Source organism: Sebastes fasciatus, chromosome 12 (genome assembly GCF_043250625.1).
Source record: "Sebastes fasciatus isolate fSebFas1 chromosome 12, fSebFas1.pri, whole genome shotgun sequence".
In the NCBI taxonomy this organism is placed as follows: Eukaryota; Metazoa; Chordata; class Actinopteri; order Perciformes; family Sebastidae; genus Sebastes; species Sebastes fasciatus.
In genome coordinates, this window is record NC_133806.1 from 16,210,556 (window position 1) to 16,229,364 (window position 18,809).

The 18,809-nt window shown below is 42.2% G+C and overlaps 2 protein-coding genes across 4 annotated transcripts; both read right to left on the minus strand.

The window, feature by feature from the left end:
* Window positions 1-1,328: 1,328 nt before the first annotated feature.
* On the minus strand, window positions 1,329-6,045 carry fdps (farnesyl diphosphate synthase (farnesyl pyrophosphate synthetase, dimethylallyltranstransferase, geranyltranstransferase)). Of its 2 annotated transcripts, XM_074653562.1 has the most exons (10): window positions 5,907-6,045; window positions 5,333-5,497; window positions 4,510-4,650; window positions 3,999-4,079; window positions 3,764-3,886; window positions 3,592-3,680; window positions 3,437-3,509; window positions 3,274-3,351; window positions 3,055-3,189; window positions 1,329-2,109 (listed from the first exon to the last, which is right to left on the minus strand). In XM_074653562.1, exons 1-10 carry the CDS (start codon window positions 5,907-5,909, stop codon window positions 1,909-1,911), a joined length of 1,089 nt encoding a protein of 362 aa, XP_074509663.1. In that variant the 5' UTR covers window positions 5,910-6,045; the 3' UTR covers window positions 1,329-1,908. The 2 variants fall into 2 exon arrangements, with proteins under 2 accessions (XP_074509663.1, XP_074509662.1); XM_074653561.1 differs by lacking the exon at window positions 5,907-6,045 and having other exon boundaries at window positions 5,333-5,749.
* Window positions 6,046-7,303: 1,258 nt separating this feature from the next.
* Window positions 7,304-18,540, minus strand: fam189b (family with sequence similarity 189 member B). Of its 2 annotated transcripts, XM_074653564.1 has the most exons (15): window positions 17,374-18,540; window positions 16,831-17,116; window positions 16,696-16,752; window positions 15,399-15,506; window positions 15,128-15,244; window positions 14,083-14,190; window positions 13,755-13,915; window positions 13,524-13,623; window positions 13,308-13,380; window positions 12,755-13,052; window positions 12,299-12,660; window positions 12,175-12,216; window positions 10,427-10,602; window positions 9,558-9,704; window positions 7,304-9,430 (listed from the first exon to the last, which is right to left on the minus strand). In XM_074653564.1, the coding sequence occupies exons 2-15, from the start codon at window positions 17,062-17,064 to the stop codon at window positions 9,176-9,178; spliced, it is 2,238 nt and encodes a 745-aa protein (XP_074509665.1). In that variant the 5' UTR covers window positions 17,065-17,116; window positions 17,374-18,540; the 3' UTR covers window positions 7,304-9,175. The 2 variants fall into 2 exon arrangements, with proteins under 2 accessions (XP_074509665.1, XP_074509664.1); XM_074653563.1 differs by having other exon boundaries at window positions 16,831-18,540.
* Window positions 18,541-18,809: the final 269 nt, after the last annotated feature.

An 18,809-nucleotide genomic window follows, 5' to 3' on the forward strand; every position in this document is an offset into this window, starting at 1 on the left:
CTTTCTATAGGCTTTGGATTTTAAACAGAGCCATGAGGAGGTGCAGAAGTCTAGTTTTCTCTCAGAACACTTGAATTACAATATGCTGAAAGGTTGTTATGGAATTTCTGCTGAATGATGCCAAAAATATACTGCCTATACCCGCACTTTAAATCATCCTATACATTCATGCATTTATCAGTCTGTCATCAAGGAAATTAACTATTCATACCACCAGCTATTGCTTCCTTCCGATTAATCTGTCATCTACATTCTTGATAAACCGATTCATTGTTTAATCTTTAATCATTATTATTTCCCAGAGTGCAATTATTCAATTTGTTATCATGATCATAAAGAAAAGCATCAAATATTCATATTTGAAAAGTTGGAAATGATGACATTTTGTTATCTTTTTTTGCTTGTGAAATGACTGAAACTAGACGGAACCTAGACAGAGACTAGGGCTGGCTCGATATGGCCAAAATCTTCTTTCACGATATAGGTCATTTCATATCTTGATAACGATATATATCACAATATAACATGTTTTCTGGTAATTCAATAGTCTATATGAAATAACCACATGGAAAAGCCTATTTTTGTATACTCCTGTGTGAATTAAAGGTCTTATTGATATTTTTATGTAGACAAGTATTTTTTTTTAAATAACAAACCTACACAGCCTTTAGAAAGGTGGCGAATAAAAGTATGGCATTTTCTGAAAAGATTATGACTGTGAAGTAATAATTAAAAAAATTTTAACGGGTCCAAAATTAATGTTTTGTTTATATCTGTTCCCAATTTTAACGAGGCCTGTGAGCCAATAGTAAAACAACGTTGGTATAACGTGGTCTCGCCGAGTCGTGAGTTAGTGTGTAAAAACGGATAAATGGTTGATATTGACCGTGAGTGCCTGGAAACAACTTGTGAAGTAAATGCAATGGAATGGAGGAGGGAGAATGCGACATCTAGTGGCTGAATGTTATGAATAGCACCTTTAAATACTTGACAAATGAAAAGTACAGAGTATTTTCTCATTTTATAAACTCAAGCGCAAGATAAACAGAACAGTTTCAAGTGAAATTATAGAGAAAAATTAAATAAATATAGGCCTAGCCTATATCACGATAGAAACAATATAGAAAAATATATACGATTGACATATTTATATTATTTTGATGATATATGTATCGTCATATTGCCCAGCCCAAACTGAAACAATGACTCGATTAGCATAATAGAATATTTTAGATTATAGATTTTTGTCTATTTTAATCAACGAGCCGTTTCTGCTCTACAGCCAACACACAAACCAACATCTAAAGGATGAAATAGAAAGAAAACAATACTGTTCATACATTATTTATTAAAGGCAATAACATTCAGGCCAGGACAGACTTTACAGCAGCAATATAAAAATATATGCAATTAGAAAGCTGAGGTTTGACCCTCTGTCAGGATACATCTGCTGTCATACATTTACTTTACTTCTATTCCTATAAAATTAAAAACTATTTTGACTGTCTGAATTAATTTGTATCTTCATCCTGCCATGCATCCCTCAGGGCAGACCAATATGAAAGCTAGACTGTGTGTGATTCATAACAGTGTCATTATTCTATCATGGGAAACGACTGGAGACACTGTACATTATGTACCAGGGTCAATAAATAAATAGGTAGTATATGGAGAAAAAGAGGCCGTCTGTTTGATGACATTCACAACCACATATCTATAAACAACTGCAAAGTTAAGAAACTTCCTGCAGGATTTCTAAGTGCTGTTCGGGTCATGCTGTTGGGAGTCAGCCTCGTCCCGGGTAAACCCTCTTTAAAAATGGGAGAAGAGTAGATCTGTGTATCATGATGGAAGTCAAAAGGGAACCAGGCTGATGCCCCTGACACGGTTTATGACCACCGTTCCCTCTCACTTGTTCCTCTTGTAGATTTTCTTGGCGAAGTTGAGGAAGACTGAGTGAGGAAGGTTTTTAGCGTGACAAGCGATGAGTTTCTGTAGCCGCTGGTAGCTCTCGTCCTCATATTTCTGGTACAATGTTGGCATTTGCAGGGTGTCGTACAGTGCTTTGACCTTTTCCACAGAGGCATCATCATGGCGCGCATAACATGCCTGAGGAGGAGAAGAAATTAAAGTTTTGCTAATGTACTAGTGAGCGACTCTAGTAGAGCTTCTAAAAAGGTGGGTTCAGAGGCCACCACATAAACGGAGGATCAGAACCATGAAAACACTGTTCTAACATATTATTAAAATAAAATAAGTTTCTATTAGTGCAAAAGTATTTTTGTTTTAGCTGAATATAGACTTTGGACAAAGTATAAAATATCTGTAAAAACTGACACATGTCATAAGTTTCTGAATTTTGTTGTTAAAAACACCACTTTTGCTACACTACATTGTACAATTAGCACAATTTCTTATGGTGGTATGAAAAAAACATTCACTGTTATCAATTGCCTTAAAGCCTCTGAACACCCACAGGCATGTACAGTCAATCTGGCTGATTAGACCTCTTCTCAGGACTGTGTGGGTGGATATATAAACTAATTGATTGACATCTTCCTGAGTCTCCTGATAGCTTTGTTGTACCTGTTAGGGCAGGACAAATTGCACCTTTATCATTCTTATTGGTTTTGGATTTGGGACCTAATAAATTCTCATCATAGTGCGACCTATCTTCAACCTGAAAAGAGGTCTAATGAGCCAGAATAACTCAAAAACACCTGTGTGGGTGTTCAGAGGCTTTAATTACACTTGATCCATTTTGGAAAAGGTCACTTACTTCACATTAGAGAATCTGCCAGTGACTCATTGCTTAAATTCAAATGTACGGCACTGAGATATACTTGGAGCATGCATTGTATTTAAGCTGTTGCATGCACTAACTCGTGTTTAAATATTCATGCGATGTGATGGAAACAGTGACTAAAACCTACTAAATAAATCAATTTAATCTAACAGTGTGCAAGCAACAAAATCCCTGCATACAACTCTTTTGCAGCCAAATAATATCGGTACATATATTTTTAATAGTTCAAACAGAAAGGGTTGTCCCACCTCCAGCTCTGCTCTCTGTTCAGCAGTCATGGTTTCCAGGGCCTTCACCACCAACCAGCTGCATTTGTTATCCTGGATGTCTGTACCAATCTTTCCGGTCACAGCAGGGTCACCGTAACAGTCCAAGTAGTCATCCTGCAAATGATTCACATTGGGTGGTTATTAACTCTGTACAGTCAGCAGAATATTATTCAATATGTGACTTATAAAAGTAATTACCTGTATTTGAAAGAACTCTCCCATCTCAAGTAAGATGAGTTTGGCATTATTGAGTTCCTCTTCACTCTCAATTCCTGCCTACAAAAGTAAGGTAAAGTAGTTATGAGAAAGAGTACGACATTACCTTCCTTTTGTCATGCGTGTATAATATAAAAAAACTCACAATGTGCATTGCAGCTGCCACTGGGAGGTAAAAGGAGTAAAAGGCAGTCTTGTATTTTACAATAGCTTTATACCTGAAAGACAAGGAGAGAAATAATTAAACCCATTGGCTTTGGTAAACAACATCCTACTCTGGAACAGATTTATCTCCACTACCTCTCCATGGTGAATCTGCTGAGGTCAATCTGACCAGGGGGAGCCGTCATGAGGTCCAGAGCTTGGCCGAGCTCGGTCTGGAAAGTTGTCTGAAACAAACAGAGATGCAGTAAGAATCCTGTGTAAACGTGTGATTGAGTGTGCCTGTGTAATCAAGCAGGGCGTATAGTACCTCAGTGAATAGCTCCAGTAGGTGGACGTAGTAGGGCTGATCCCTGCAATGTCTGCGAAGCAGTCTGTAGATTGACCCTTCTAAGAGAAATGAATCATTGATGGCGTCCATACCTATTCCATTCTTAAAAACAAACAGACAGGATTCGCCAACATTAATAGTGGAAAATAAATTATCACACAACAAATAAAAAACATTTTAGTCTCTCTTTTTCCTGTAATATATCAAGTCTCACCTTCTTGTACCAGCAGGGCTGTCCTCTCCGAGTCACAGATCCATCCATCATGTCATCTGCCACCAGGAAAAATGCCTGAAGCTGCAAGCAAGAGAGACGCAGTCGTAACACTTTGCAAAGTGTCATTACAACAATCAAGCTTTAGCGACACATTGTGCAGCACGTAACAAAAAGAACCCCTAATGTTGTAAAGCCCGACCTTTACGAGAAAAAAAAGTCGTAATATAAACAGAACAAAGTCACAACTTTACGAGAAAAAAAGAAAATAACATGTAAAATGACTACTTTATAATATTATGACTTTATTCTCATAATATTACGACTTTTTTCTCGAAATCTCAGACTTATTTTTTTTCGTCAATGTGACCCTAATACTAAACCTACAACAATGATAAATAAAATAAAAAAACAGTTATTCATTTCCATTTTTTAAAAATCCACAAAGAGCCACTGGAGAGGGGCTAAAGAGCCTGCAGGTTGCAGACCCCTGCTTTATCAACATTGTCCTCACCAGCTCGATGCACCAGCCAACCAACAGAGCCCTCCGCACTGTGTCCTCTGTGAGCTGAGCAGGAGGGAGAAGCTCCCTCAGTGATGCAATCACAGACAGGCCTCGGTTCCTCTTGCCTCCGGGGGAATTATACACCAAAACCTTAAGAGAAGCAGACACAGATATTTGTTAAGTAATGCTCCTTTAGTGTTTTTTTTTAAAAACCATATATATCATTTTGTTGTGTAATATGATTTGGGAGTGAATTCCATTCTTGCATTGCTCTGTATATTGCTGTACTTTGACCTGATTTGGTTTTGGATCTTGGTAAAGTAAAACAACCTGCAGCAGCAGTGACATAATGATGTCTAATTATTTTTTTATATGTTTAGATATATTTTCTTTTTGTCTGTACTGTTTTTTTGTATCCATTTCTTTGTTTTTATTGGATTGTTTTCCACTATTTGGTTAGGTTTTTCTGCACACTTTGTGTCCTTCTTGTTGTTGTTTAACTTTTGTTGTATTTTTTAAATTATCTTAGCTTAGATCTTTCTTCCTTTTTTGTTATTGTTTTTTTTCTCCTGGGGTTGGGGGGGGGGTCTGTGGCTTATTGACCTCTCCTGACACATTTCTAGTTTTTTTTCCATTGACTGGATTTTGTGCAGTTTTATATATGTGCAAATAAATAAATAAATAAATGGTGGAATAATTGTGTTTATCTGTACTAAAGGATAGGTTTTTGTAAAAAAAAAAAAAAAAATGGAGTCTGGACATGAAATAGCAGTTCGGGCCTTTAGCAGAAGTAACTCAACAAACAAACAAAAGACAACATACACACACATACCTCTCTGAGCCTGTTGAGAGCATCAGCCAGCGCCGGGTCTGTGATGTCTCCCTCTGACAGCTCCGTCACCAGCTCGTCAAACTGGGCATCAAACAGCTGAGGATCAGACAGCAGAGCCTTCTTCTTGCTGCTGTGCGTCGTCGTCCCGTTGAAGATGTGGTCTCCCTGTAAAGACGAGGTGCACAGCAGGACAGGTGTGGGTTTACAGGTAAACGAAGAGGCGTTGCGCCACATGGTCCTGATTGTTTTAGGCACATTAATGACCAAACTCAGCAGACGTCTCATTGTCAGACTGATCCGATAACTAGCTTAGTTATATATAAACCACACAAACGTGTTCTAGTTGAGGAAAAACCCAGCTTTATCTCCATCCCATGCTCTCTAGCTCAGTAAACAAAGTAAACAAGAGCAAGGATTGGGTCTAATAAGGGGATTGTGTGCTAGTTCCCATATACAGAAAAGAAGCGTTAGCTGTCGTTAGATTAAGTTGTTATCCTGCATTCAGCATTTTAGAAAACATACCTACATCAAACTGAATAAAAAATAAATCACTCAAACACATGCCTTTACATACCATAATGACTATCTCCTCTTATCCCGAATTGTTAGTGTAAAACAGCAGAATAGTTTATCTTCTGTTTCTTCGCCTCTCTGTCAAACGTGAAGACAGTGAACGTCTCCTCAAACCCGGATGTGCAGATTGTAGTTCGCTGTCACGCTGCTGTCCGTTTTAATACAAAGCAGCGGAACTAGATTTCCCAGCATGCATTGCGGAGTGGTGCGTGTGGGCGTGGCTCTTTGGAAGGCTCCATTTGACGTCTGAGCGTTTTGATTGGCCGGTGGAATCGAACCAGGATGGGCTTTCATACCGGCTGACCAATAGGATTTGAGAAGAGGTGGGGTTTAAAGGTGGAGCGGCTGAGCCCTCAACTATTATAATTATAGTCTTACTGATAGAGTACAAAAGAGAACAATAAAACAGAGATTAACAAAAACAACGAACCTCTTTTTAATTTTGCCTTAATTTGATTTGCACCATGACTGACAGTTATGTTGGCTTTTTTAAAGTTGTATTTATTTATTTGTTTATTTAATTATTTATTTATTTAAAAAAAAAATTCTCTCCATTTTGTTTTATCCATATTTCATTTTATTTTATTTTGTTATGAGGAAAAGGAAGAAAGAAAGAAAAGGGGAAAAAAAATAAAAAAATAAAAAAATTGCTTTTGATTGGGACAAGGATTTGGTGCACTAGTGGGCATTTAGTGTACAGCATGATGGTGTATGTGGGATTGACTCTAAACAAACTAGTACCCGTTGTAATGAAGAAACGTGTTACTCTGTAAAGGTGTGGCTAATCGGTGTGTTTTTACTAGTATATGGACAACAATGCAGGGATAGGCTGCACCGGCAATGCTGGTTTTGGCCCTTTAATGGGATTTATCGACAATAAGAAAAATGTGGAATATTGCCAGACTTATCCTTTAACACAGGGGTCAGCAACCTTTACTATCAAAAGAGCAATTTTAGGCAAAAAATAAATAAATAAATCTGTCTGGAGCTGCCAAACATTTGAGCCTTGTGATGAAGGTAACACAGTTTATAGTCTAAGTATATAGTATATAAGTCTATCGAGTGAGGGCCAAAGTGCAAATGTACTACGGAGTATCAGGGCCACATTGAGGGAAAAAAATCAGAGATTTCCAGAATAAAGTCATAATGTTACGACTTTTTATAGTCGTAATATTATGGGAAAAAAGTCATAACTTTACGACAAAAAAAAGTCCTAATATTACGACAAAAAAAAATATATATATATATATATATATATAAAAACACCCTCCTCAACTGGCTGGGCATGGGCCATGCTGCCTCAACACCAGCTGGGCTCCTCCTCCATCTCCTCTCTCCTCCCTCCAATGACTGCCAATGGATAGAAAAGGGCACAAGCTCTGAGCTATCAAACCAGGCTCACGAATTTACGAGTACAACGAACCATACAGTATTGTCTGGGACCTTTGCCGTTCATATTATGGACAAAACATCAACATAGGTATTTTTTTATTTGATCTCTATCATTTATTTCATATTTTTTAAATACATAACTTGCATTGAAAGTTTTGCCATTGACACTGCATTTAAAATCTGGAATAGGTGTCATATTTAGATACATTTATTATTCAGGTTTCAAGGCTCTATCCTGTTAAGCCTGCCATACAGATATACATTTCTTCAAATAAATAATGTTTTTATGCAAGACGGGAGGTAGAAATACAGCTCAGTGCCTTAATAAGGGAGGTTATGGGTGTGCCTGTATCTGTGTGCAGGCTAAGTGTGTATGCGTGTAAATCTTTAAAATTAGGTACATACATATGAGTGTATCCAAAATGTGCCTTTACTGGTATGGAGTCATTATCATCACTTAGTGAGCACACCAAAAATACTTTCCAAAGAAAAAAAAACTCCAATCTGACACAAATATTACTTTAAAATCCAGTATTCAGAGCTGCCAGACCCAACATATGTTCACTGTCAGCAGCCCAAGGCTTTTTTTTTCATTTACCGCCCTTCCACAACCCCTGCAAGTCCGAAGAGAACCGTGTGAACACACAGTGTGAAGCCCAACCTCCTAACAAATTAGTCTGTACATTTATTGCAAGAGACTCTTCATGTCATCAGAGTCACATTGCAATTTACACCTCTTATCTTACAGGATCCAGCATCGTTAGCCAGTGTCACAGATATGCCTGTGCACTTGAAACATTTTCAAACCCTATCAAAATCAAATTAGGATGCAGAGGCATATCTGGAGCCATCTGGCAGAAAACTTTGGGATCACTGCGCATCTTCGACTCTGACCTTCCCCTTCAGCTATCTATAAACACAAACACATTTCAAGTGGCTACTATCATAGGTCTCGGGTGCGAGAGGGAAAAAAAGTAAGAAGCATTGTCAAAAACATGCAGATAAAGACATTCTGAGGACATGTTACGTAGTTACAACAGACGGTCAGGGTTGAATGCACAAGGTTCCTGCTGTATTCGGGAGGCTGTAGCAAAACATGCACATATGCAAATCAAACCACCATGTCCAGGGGCCACCCACAGAAAATACATTTCAAACGCTTAGCATGTGTCTGTGGCGTGCATTATAATGTCAATGTTAAAAATGCTGGCTGCCTTATTTTTGAAGGCCAGTGTGGAGGTGGAAAAACGTGGAGAAAGTGGAAATTGCAAAAAGAAAAAAGACAACCTCATCTGTTTATCTTACATTGTACTCAGCTAACTATACGTTTATTGAGATGCATTTTTTTTTATCAATGGAAGACAAAATATCATGATCGCTTCACCTGAGCGATCCTGTGGATGAGTAGCAATGTACAAAAGGGCCAGAAGCACATTGCAACTTATGTAATAGACTGAATGTACATGTGAGTAAGTGGTTGTTGTAGCATGAATGCTAGTTGAGTTCTGTCTCCAGTCTTGAGGAAAAGATGTCTCCAGATCAGTATTGAGGGAGGTGGAGTGGAGAATACAGCAGAGAAGATGCTTCTGGTTGGTTGTCTTGGATTTATTCTGTTAGAACACGGCCCAGAAATAAGCATCTAGTGACTGTTTCACTGATGTTGAACAGTGAGAGCTCTGGGTTGATGTTCAGAGTGATAAAGAGCACCACTAAATAAGGCCATTAGCACAGTTGGCTTCAGGAAATGGCGGTGACAAAGAGGAAAAGGACATGATATCTCCACTAAACTGCCTCCGGTTCTCCTTTTCATCAGCCTCTCTTATTTCATCCTGTCTTTCTTATAACCCTGTCACATCCTATTTTCCTCCTTCGCCCTCCTCACAGTGCCGACTCTGAGTAGAGAGCTCCCGATGACCCGTGCGGCGGATGCGGTGCCACTAATCGACGTAGCGACGCAGAGGACGAGGAGCTTAAATCTCCACAGCTGCGCAGGTGGATCCCCTCTGGCGCCAGACTGCCGTGGTGCCGATTGTATCGACTGTCGCTATGGGAGTGGTGGTGTCCGCGGCGATGAGTGTGATGGGAGTGATGGTTGGGGTATCCTCGGCTGGTGGTCCAAGGGGTCAGGAACACCTGGAGTTTTTCAAGCAAAAATTTAAACGAAGAGCAGATGGCTTTACTCGCAGAAGCACTGAATCATTCTGATGTAGTGATCTGGAGATAAATGGGGGAAATAAATGAATCAGAACTGGTGTCATACTTGTTCCAGAGGAAGGTGGTTGGTGGCAGAGCCCTCAACTCCACTCCTCCTCTTAGGCCCCTGCCCTGTGCTCCCAGCATGATCGGAGGAGGGCGATAGGTTGCGTTTGGAGCGCTGCAGGAAGCGAGCCACCAGACCCCGAGTCCCCTGAAGGAAAAGTAAAAAGATCAGTGAAGGGAAAGATAAAATAAGACCAGCTTTTGCTAAGACTTCCAAGTGTTTTGAGGCATTTGTTGCTTCTCTTCATATTTGCCAACCCTCCCGATTTTCACACCTTTTTTACCTTTACGTTATCTCAACCTGTTTCAGGCACTATACAGTGTGTATAAGCCCTACTGTTTCCCCCCGGACGTCAATACAGCTACACTTAATGTCGTTTCCCGGCGGAAGAGAGCTTCTCGCGACCATAGATATACTTAGCCTACTTTTTTTAATTTAGCCTATTTTGCCTCACATCACAGCGTGCTGCACCTAAGTTGGGTTAGAAATAACGGGTTTCAGAGTGCAGTGGTGCTGTTGTCGCACTGTGTCTGAAAGGGCTTTCAGTGAGTGAGAGATGGAGAGAGAAATGGAGAGTACTAAGAGAAAGAAATACTCAAGCGGGGGCAAAAAATAAATGAAAATTGATGAATACTAGGTGATGTGATTCACACAAGTTCACGTCATAAACTTAGAATTAGGCCTATTTAACATAAAAACTCTGTTGCGGTGTACTTATTTTGTTATTTTGATTCTTTAAAAGTCACAAGACTGCAGGAAACAAAGTCTCTGAAACTCTTTTTTTTTCTGGGGGAGGACCCCCAGACACCCTATTTTTTAGGTCTCAAGGTTGGCAAGTATGCTTCTCTATCAACTATTTTCAGACTAACCTTCAGGTCTCCTAGGGAACGGTGGCAGTCTTTAGGTAAACGCAGCGGTGAGGTGGGCGAAGGTTTGGAGGGGAGCTGCACCCCCGCGGCCGCTGACTTCATGCTGCCTTTCCTTGGCAGAGCTGCAGCAGGAGGCAAAGAGGTGCGGGGCAACAGCCACGCCTCAGAGGACGGACCTGTGAGAGATGGAGTCAGAAAAAAAAGAGAAAGATGTTGGCCCTCATTCATCAAGTTAATGTTACGACACAAAATTAGTCTAGGGGGAGTAGGGAGTAATATAAAACTAGATGAAGAATATCAGTTTGCACATTTTCTCATCCTTTTATTGCCAGATACAGAAGTTTAAATTGAACTTCGGGGAGAGCCGAGGCCAAAATAACAAACTAACCAGGCCTGACTAGGAATAAAAACACAATACAGAAAAAGTTACAAGGCTAAACCTAACTCTGTAAAAAAGGGGAAAGAGAAGTTAACTGAAAGAGAGCTCAGAATACACAAACACTCTGGGTGTAAGCCATAGACTGCATATAAAGATGTACGACGCGTCTACACTTCCTCCCACTGTACAGAAGTGAAGCCACAATATCCCGGAAATATATATCTGCCATCTTGAGATTTTGACGTCATTTGGAGCCAGAATCTGAGAGAGTCGCGAGCCGTGCACGGCCTCAGCTTGTCAGCGAGAGAGACTCACAGCTGCCAATCATGACGTCCTCACCCCCTTTTTATAGCATCAAATAACTTATTAAAACCAAACTTATCAGAAAAATTAATACTTGAACATACATCAGCGTGATAAGAACTACCTAAAATGAAAGAAACCATCTATGGGGAAAAAGTTATTTGACGTGCACTTTGACTTATTAGTTTGGCCCATGTCCCGTCCGCTAACATGGAGGGGGCGGGCTTTATGCCAATTCTGGAGCCAGCCACCAGGGGGCGATTGAGATGTTTTGGCTTCACTTTTGGGGAGCTGTTATGTTGTCCATCTTTATATACAGTCTATAGGCAGCAGAAAATGGTCAAATGGCCCAGAAGTGCTACATCTGATCTTGATCTGTATTTAAGAATTTTATCTCTGTCAGCTGTAAGATACATATCTGCTTATACTGTATATCTGCACAGTATAGTAAAGAACACTATTGGGATTACACTGTCCTCATGCTCTGCAAGAAGGAATAAGAGCATATGATCTTGTGTTGAAATGTGATGGCCATAAAGCTACCATAAAGTACAAATTAGGCTACTTAAAGTCTCAAAGATGCAGGTTCATATTGTACAATAAGCACAGCAACCACTGCAGAAGCGCAACACTCATAAATGAGGATGTGTCATTTGAAAATAATGTAAATGAGGAACTAGTGAGGCACATTATTGTTTCCACAGCACAATCTAATTTATCAATCTGCAATCAAATCACTGCTAATTTAGATGTTGCGGAACAGTTTCATAAATCACATGCGCACGGGGACAGATCTGCATGTCTCCTCCGCTGTTTGTATCTGCGCTAGTTTCTAAGAGGGTTTTGATAAATGACGGCCATTAGGTGCAAATGTGTTGAATTGTATCTCATCTAAACAACTTAGAAGTGTTTTCTTTTGGGCTTTTTTCGCCTTTAAATGGACACTGAAATGTGAAAAGAGACAGAAAGGGAGAGAGAGGCCGGTGGTGACATGCAACAAAGCCAGATTTGAACCCAGGATGTTATGAGACTTAGACAACGTAAAGCTGTAGCTAGAAGCTCTTACCTGTGTCTATAGATACTTTGCTGTATCCAGAGCCAAAGTCAACTAGAGAAGAGGAGACACAAAGACAGGTTTATATATTGAAATAGTAATGTGGGAGATATGCTCCTTTTAGTGTCCGACTTACCTGTATCAGTCGAGGAGCCGAGGCCTGGCTCGCTGTGTGACCTTACAAGACATGGGAGCCCTTCACTGTTCCTTCTTACACCCTCTCCATCCTTCCCACCATTCCCAGCCGCTCGCCGAAGGTGCAATGGTGTGCCCGGGATGGGTGGCCCATTACCCTGACCACCGCTCTGCTCAATGGCAGCTGAGGACGATGAAATGGGAGGAGCAGGGGAGGTTGGGGTAGCTCCTTGGCTTGAGAGAGTGGAGGGGTGGACTCGAAACTCTGGGATGGAGGATCGCTGTGGAGAGGGGGATTTCCCTATTGCCTCCAGCTGGGAACAGCTACTAGCCATCATAGCTTGGCGACGCAATACTGGAGACCTGCAGGATAAAACAAAAATAACACCATCTAACTGTAGAGCTCTTACATTATTAAATTGTGTCTGTGTGTCTGTGTGTGTGTGTTTGTCTTAACCTGTATGTGGGGGTCGCTGTGCTGGGCGAAGAGCAGGAGTTGGACCTCTCTCCTCTGATGAAGCGCCGGGCTCGCGGCCCTCCTGCCAGAGGACTCTCTGGCGTCTGAGACGGGGGACCGCGAAAGCTGATGTACTCCCCACAGTCTCCTCCATCTCCCCCCTCACCGACGTTCCTGTTGCCCCTATCTCCATGGGGCCTCAGCCCGACCTCCATCAGACAGGAGTCCTCAGAGGGGGAGGAATCATCGGGGATGTCCACGATCTCTGACATCAACAGAGATCCACTGTCCATGGACACTAGGGGAGTAAGAAAATATCGATACACTTGAGTATCGCGATATTATGTTTGGTGATACTGTATCGATTCGCAAAAAAACGTGCTCCCTATGTAGATATGAAGGGCTCATTCTAAGCTAACGAAAACACAAAAATTCTTAGTTTCAGGTGATTATACACTAATGAAAACATAGTTATACATATTATATTCCATTTCTGCTAATAGGTCCCCCAAAATGTTACACACTGTTTCTTTAAAACTCCACATCCTCTCACCTTCTCCGCTGAAGGCAGTAGAAGTCCCTCTCTCTCCAGACAGCTCAGTGCCGTTGGGGTCAAACACTGTTGCCTTGACAGTCAAAATAAATAAGGATCAGCATAGGACATCACACATAACACGCACACAAACAAACACACACACACACACACACACACACACACACACACACACACACACACACACACACACACACACACCACACATATCCTCACCTGGCTTGCAGCTCTTTGTCCCATCACAGCCTCATAAGGAGGGGGGCAGTCAGTGGGGTAGAGAGGAACAGGGCTCTCCATGGAGCCGTTATAGGTGATGCTGGACGTTAACACAAAAATATGAAACAATCATTTTCTTGTACACTCTGTACAATGTGTGTGTGTTCTAATCACATGCATGGCCATCACATACTGCACACAAGTGGTGTATAATAATAATAAGTGTGGTACCTCTGAGCGTCTGTTTCAGAGCTGCAGGTGTACTCAGGAGGATAGTAGGGGGGCGGAGGGATGGGTGGGACAAACTCCTCAAAGTCCATGATGTTGGTCAGGAAGGCGTCCTGAGGAGTGGTGCATTCTGGGTTGACTGAACGAGAGCGGTGTGGGGCCAGCTAGGTAGGCAGGATGGGAAACACATCAAGATCATACGACACATTGATGTAATGGGTTACAACATTTCTTGATGTAAGTCTGTTCTCAAATATGCAGCTGTGTGGTTTATTGCTGAGTAAAAAAAAGCCAGTGTGGTGAATGTAAAATGTGCTGCGTTTGTACTCACCAGGTGCACGAGGTCCAGGGAGAATATGTGGATACTGCAGGTCACAGTGGACAGAGTACAGATGATGGTGGAGAGGATGCTGAGACCGCATGCACTGAACAAAAGGTCCTTTAGAGAAATAAGCATTCAGAAAATCAAAATCTGACATAAACACAACATAAAAGGCAATTTATTGGTGGGAATATGTCGTATTCATATGATAGGTTCACAATTTTTCAATAGTCAGGTGCCCATATGAACACTGAAACAGGTTTTGTTTTTCCCTGGACAGTGATTTCTTACAACAAAAAGATTGAATTTTGTACTAAAAACCCTATAACTTTGGAAGATATCCACTTTATTCGTCTAACTCAGCTGGCTGAAGCTTCATATTAGTGTCAGATAAACTTTTGAATACATTTTTTTTGCGCAAAACAAGAACTTTGTCCTCCATCACTTACATTGTACATTAGGGATCTTTAAGTGGCCAGTATGAACATGAGGAATGATTACAGCAAGAAAAAGCTGTTTCAATGTGGGCACCTAATCTCTATAAACAAAGGGTAGGCAACAGGACAGGACTTTGGCATCGGAAGCGTTTTGGTGTCTGTTTGTAGTCCGAGTAGTATTTACCAATCACGTTCGAGCAGGCTTTATTTGAATGCAGGTCCATGTGACGAGCAAAAGAGGCGGAACGCACCGACTATCGTCTGGCAATAATCTAAATTTTTATTGGTTCATAATCATCTTGTAAACTGGCCACTTTTGAAACGTTCCGGTCATACACATTATCTCTCAATTCCAACTCCAGTCTTGCATCTCAAGTTGCTAATCGGACTGTAAACAATGAGCAATGCACGGAAAAGGAGGTCTTGGCCTGGATATCCACTGGCTGCATCGGGACCACATAATTATATTTATCTGCCGTCAGACCGAAAGCCGATGGATTCTGGGATTAGTGGGCACCTGACTATTATTTTAAGACAGTCTTGAAAAATTGTGGATCTCTCCTTTAATGGTTAACCTGGCTGATAAAATCACCAGTATAGAGACACATCCTACCCACCTTCAGCTGATGCCTGACTGAATGACAGTCAGCGTTCAGGTAGAGGACCAGGGTCTCCTCTTCTGTGATGGAGCAGGAGTGAGTGGGCGCGCAACACACACACAGCCCGTTCTCCACCTACACACACATTCCCACACACAGAAGACTGGTGTGAAGCACTGAACTGCACACTAAAAAACATATTCACAATTATTCCTGACACGTTCCCCAATGCATTTAGGGCATTTCAGCACGAGGCAGCAGAAAACAACACTTGCATATTGTTGTGTACCTGGCAGGTGAGCATAGACTTGACCATCTGTGCGTTCTGACAGGAAAGCATGGAGCCGGCCAGACTGAGGATCACACACACTGCAGACAGCAGCATGAACAGTGACACCTGTGGGGGAGAACACAGAGCCATGTTTGGATTTGGAGCAAGGTGTCACAACTTGTGCCATGGAGAGCTGAGAGTTTTATTCTTCCGGCCTAAGACTGTGCCAGGTTTATTTCACTGATAAACAGACCTTCAGCCAGAGAGGAGGAACTAATCAGTGAAGTGCCTGGATTGGTTTTTGGATGGACACTTTTCTACCCTCCATGTCATGGCCAGATCAACCACCCCCACATGTGCTGTGTTACTTTGTAATTTTACTGAATTAATACATGAATATGCAAAATATAAGCTCAGACTAAAATAGTATTGTATTTATGTATAGATATACAAACATTTTTATAAGAACACTTTGACACAGGATCCCTTATAGGGCTGACCCGAATGCTTCAAAGACACCGTTGTCATGGTAATTGACCTCCAAATCAGTATTCAATTTTTTTATAATTTATATATATGCAGTATAAGTATGTAATAATAATGCATAAATCCCCAAATAGCCCATGAAATAAGGAATAATCCCACAACATTACTCATTATTCATATTCAACATGAATTCATATTTGTTATTCTCAAACGGATATCGCTGTTTGTTGTGTGTAGAGGTGTGTGCGTGTGCACAGAATTGTGGCAGCGGCACTGAAACAAGGGAGATGGAGACAGACAGACAGAAGAACATGTCAACCTGCGGCACTGCACCGCACTGCGAAGCTTCGAATATCTTTGAATATTTCTCACCAAAGTTTCAAAGCCCCAAAAAATTGTATTCGGGACACCCTAAAAATGCAGGAGCCACTTTATGGCTCTTTCACTTTTCAACTTCTGTTTCTAAAGGCCAAGAATAAACTTTGACTCTCAGCTTTTAAGCCAACATGGAGGAGAAGTCCTTTAAGTGCTCAGAAAATAATAGAAATTTGACCATGTACAATTCCATGACAACTCCATCTGCTGATGAAGATCATGTGATATAATTGAACACTCCAGAGCAGCTACTAAAGGGACCTTGTGGCTGTTTATATCATTTAGTGGTGCATATTCCTACACTAATTTGCAATTAATTAAATAACCATAACCTGGTTGGCACAACTGGGGTTTTTGGGGCCCATGTAGGTATTGGGGACCTCTTTACCCTGTTAGTTATCCAGCACTGGCACAGTTTTACAGCTATATAGCTAAGAGACTTGAATATACATACCACCAGTGTCAGAGGTCTCCTCCATGAGATTATTCCAACTATCCCTGATGCGACCACCTGCAAACAGACACCACACACATCAGAAAACACACCCTTGCTGCAATACTGTATGTTTCCAGTGAGATTTACACTTACAAAGAAGCCAGCCCAGAATGGACAGGACTGCCTGACGCGGGCTGAGGAGGTGAAGGCCATGCTGGTGAAAGAGAAGGCCAGGACCATGGCCCCCAGGCCCAGGTGGCACAGTCCCAGGTACAGGAGCAGCCGGGCCCCGCCAGGCCCCCGGCCCGACATGCCCCTGCGGCTGTCTGACCAGCCTCGAGACCCCGAGGCCGAAGCCACGCTGCTGGAGTCTGACGGCGAAGGCATGTCAGGCTCGTCGGTGTGGGTGTGTGTGGAGGAGGCTGGGAGATGCTTTACTCTGGGTTCATAAAACAAAAAGTTCAGCTGTGTGGGCAGAAGTGCAGGCGAGTAGAAGAGGGAGAGACATTTAATAAATGCTGGCTCCAGAGCTCCACTCTGTCACAATTATGCACCAAGCTCCCCACTGGCAGGTGCCATAGGTTCTGCGCAATGCCCCATGGTGCGCACTGTAGTCCAGTGAGTGAGTCCAAGAACTCTGTCAGCAGAAAGTTGAGAATTGAGCAGCCACTACACACTCACAGCCACCGTACTCACCTCTCTTGACGTTTCAGCCATGAAGATAGATTCAGTCAATACAGTGTCTCTGTCAGCCCATGCAGTTCACAGGCCACTATAAAGTCTATACCAGTCTCTGATTAAAACACAATCAAAATGGGGCTATAGTTTATACATCATTGTTACACTCATTTGCTTTTTTGCTGCTCCATCATCTGCCTTCCACCTCTCCCTCCTCTCTCGCCAGTGGCATTGCGGTAACTGGAGACCCGAGCAGCAGGCCGCAGATTTTTTTTTAAAGCATCCCAAAGAAAGCAGCTTTTTCGCCCCCAGCAGAGAGAGATGACATGAGCCGGTCAGTCCGTGTGTCCAATCAGGAGGAGCAACATCCGAACATGTGCGCTCCCCCCCCCCTCCTGTTAACCTTATGTCAGGTCCTCATCCTGTCACGGAAGAGATGATGAAGACGGTGTAGCAGATCACAGCCCACAAGATCACATCAGTACTAATTAGCTCGACGTGAACAGGAAATAAATATCCTCCATCGATTTTCAAACTGCACCAAAAATAGCAGCCGGGCTGGAATTAGCCTCTTATTTCCTCGCAGGGTTTCGATCTTTGACAACTCCACCTCGGGGGTTTTGCGGTGGTCCACACACGCACCTAGACCCCCCTCCTCCTCCTCCTCCTCCTCCTCCTCTTCCTCCTCCCCCTCTTCCCTCCCTGCAGTCACGCGGGCATCCCGTTCAGCCCGTGTGTTTGTGTGTGTGTGTTATGTATCCCGGACGTTTACCTCACTGCCTCCCACCAGACGTCACATGAACATAACAACATCGCCTACCTATGTCCGGGATAGCATCTTTAAATCCATCCAGGTTGATTAGTGATTCTTCTTCTTTTTAATTGGCTCCCATCCCTCCCTCCTCTGCCCTCACGCCTCTGGTCCTCGGTGCAGCACTGGTGAGAGAGCAATGTATCGTGTTTTGCAAACCGAAACCTGCCCCAGCGTGATGACAAGGCACGCAGTAAACGTGCAGGCCAGACTTGAAGATGCGGCAGTGCGTCGTGGTGCTGATGCTGGAGAGGAGGGGCGGTTGCCTAGCGACAGGCTCCAGCTCCTGCTGCTGCAGCAACGAGGAGGAGAAACTATCACTGTGTTGGGATGATAGAGGTTAAAAAGAAGGCAACGGGGGTCCTAGTAGTGGGAATGGGTGTCCCATACAGATGCCTGGTCTAATTTAAGCCTGTACTAAACAACACTGTGTCAACAGACATATTTCCTTTAGTGTCCTTGAGACACAAAGCCACTGTCTGCTCTTTAACTGCAAGCTGCCTGACTATCTTAATTATTTTGGTCTTTAAACCTGCAGTAGGCAGTATATTTTTGGCATCATTGGGCAAACATTCCACAATAACCTTTCAGCATATTGTTATTCAAGTGTTCTGAGAGAAAACTAGTCTTCTGCACCTCCTCA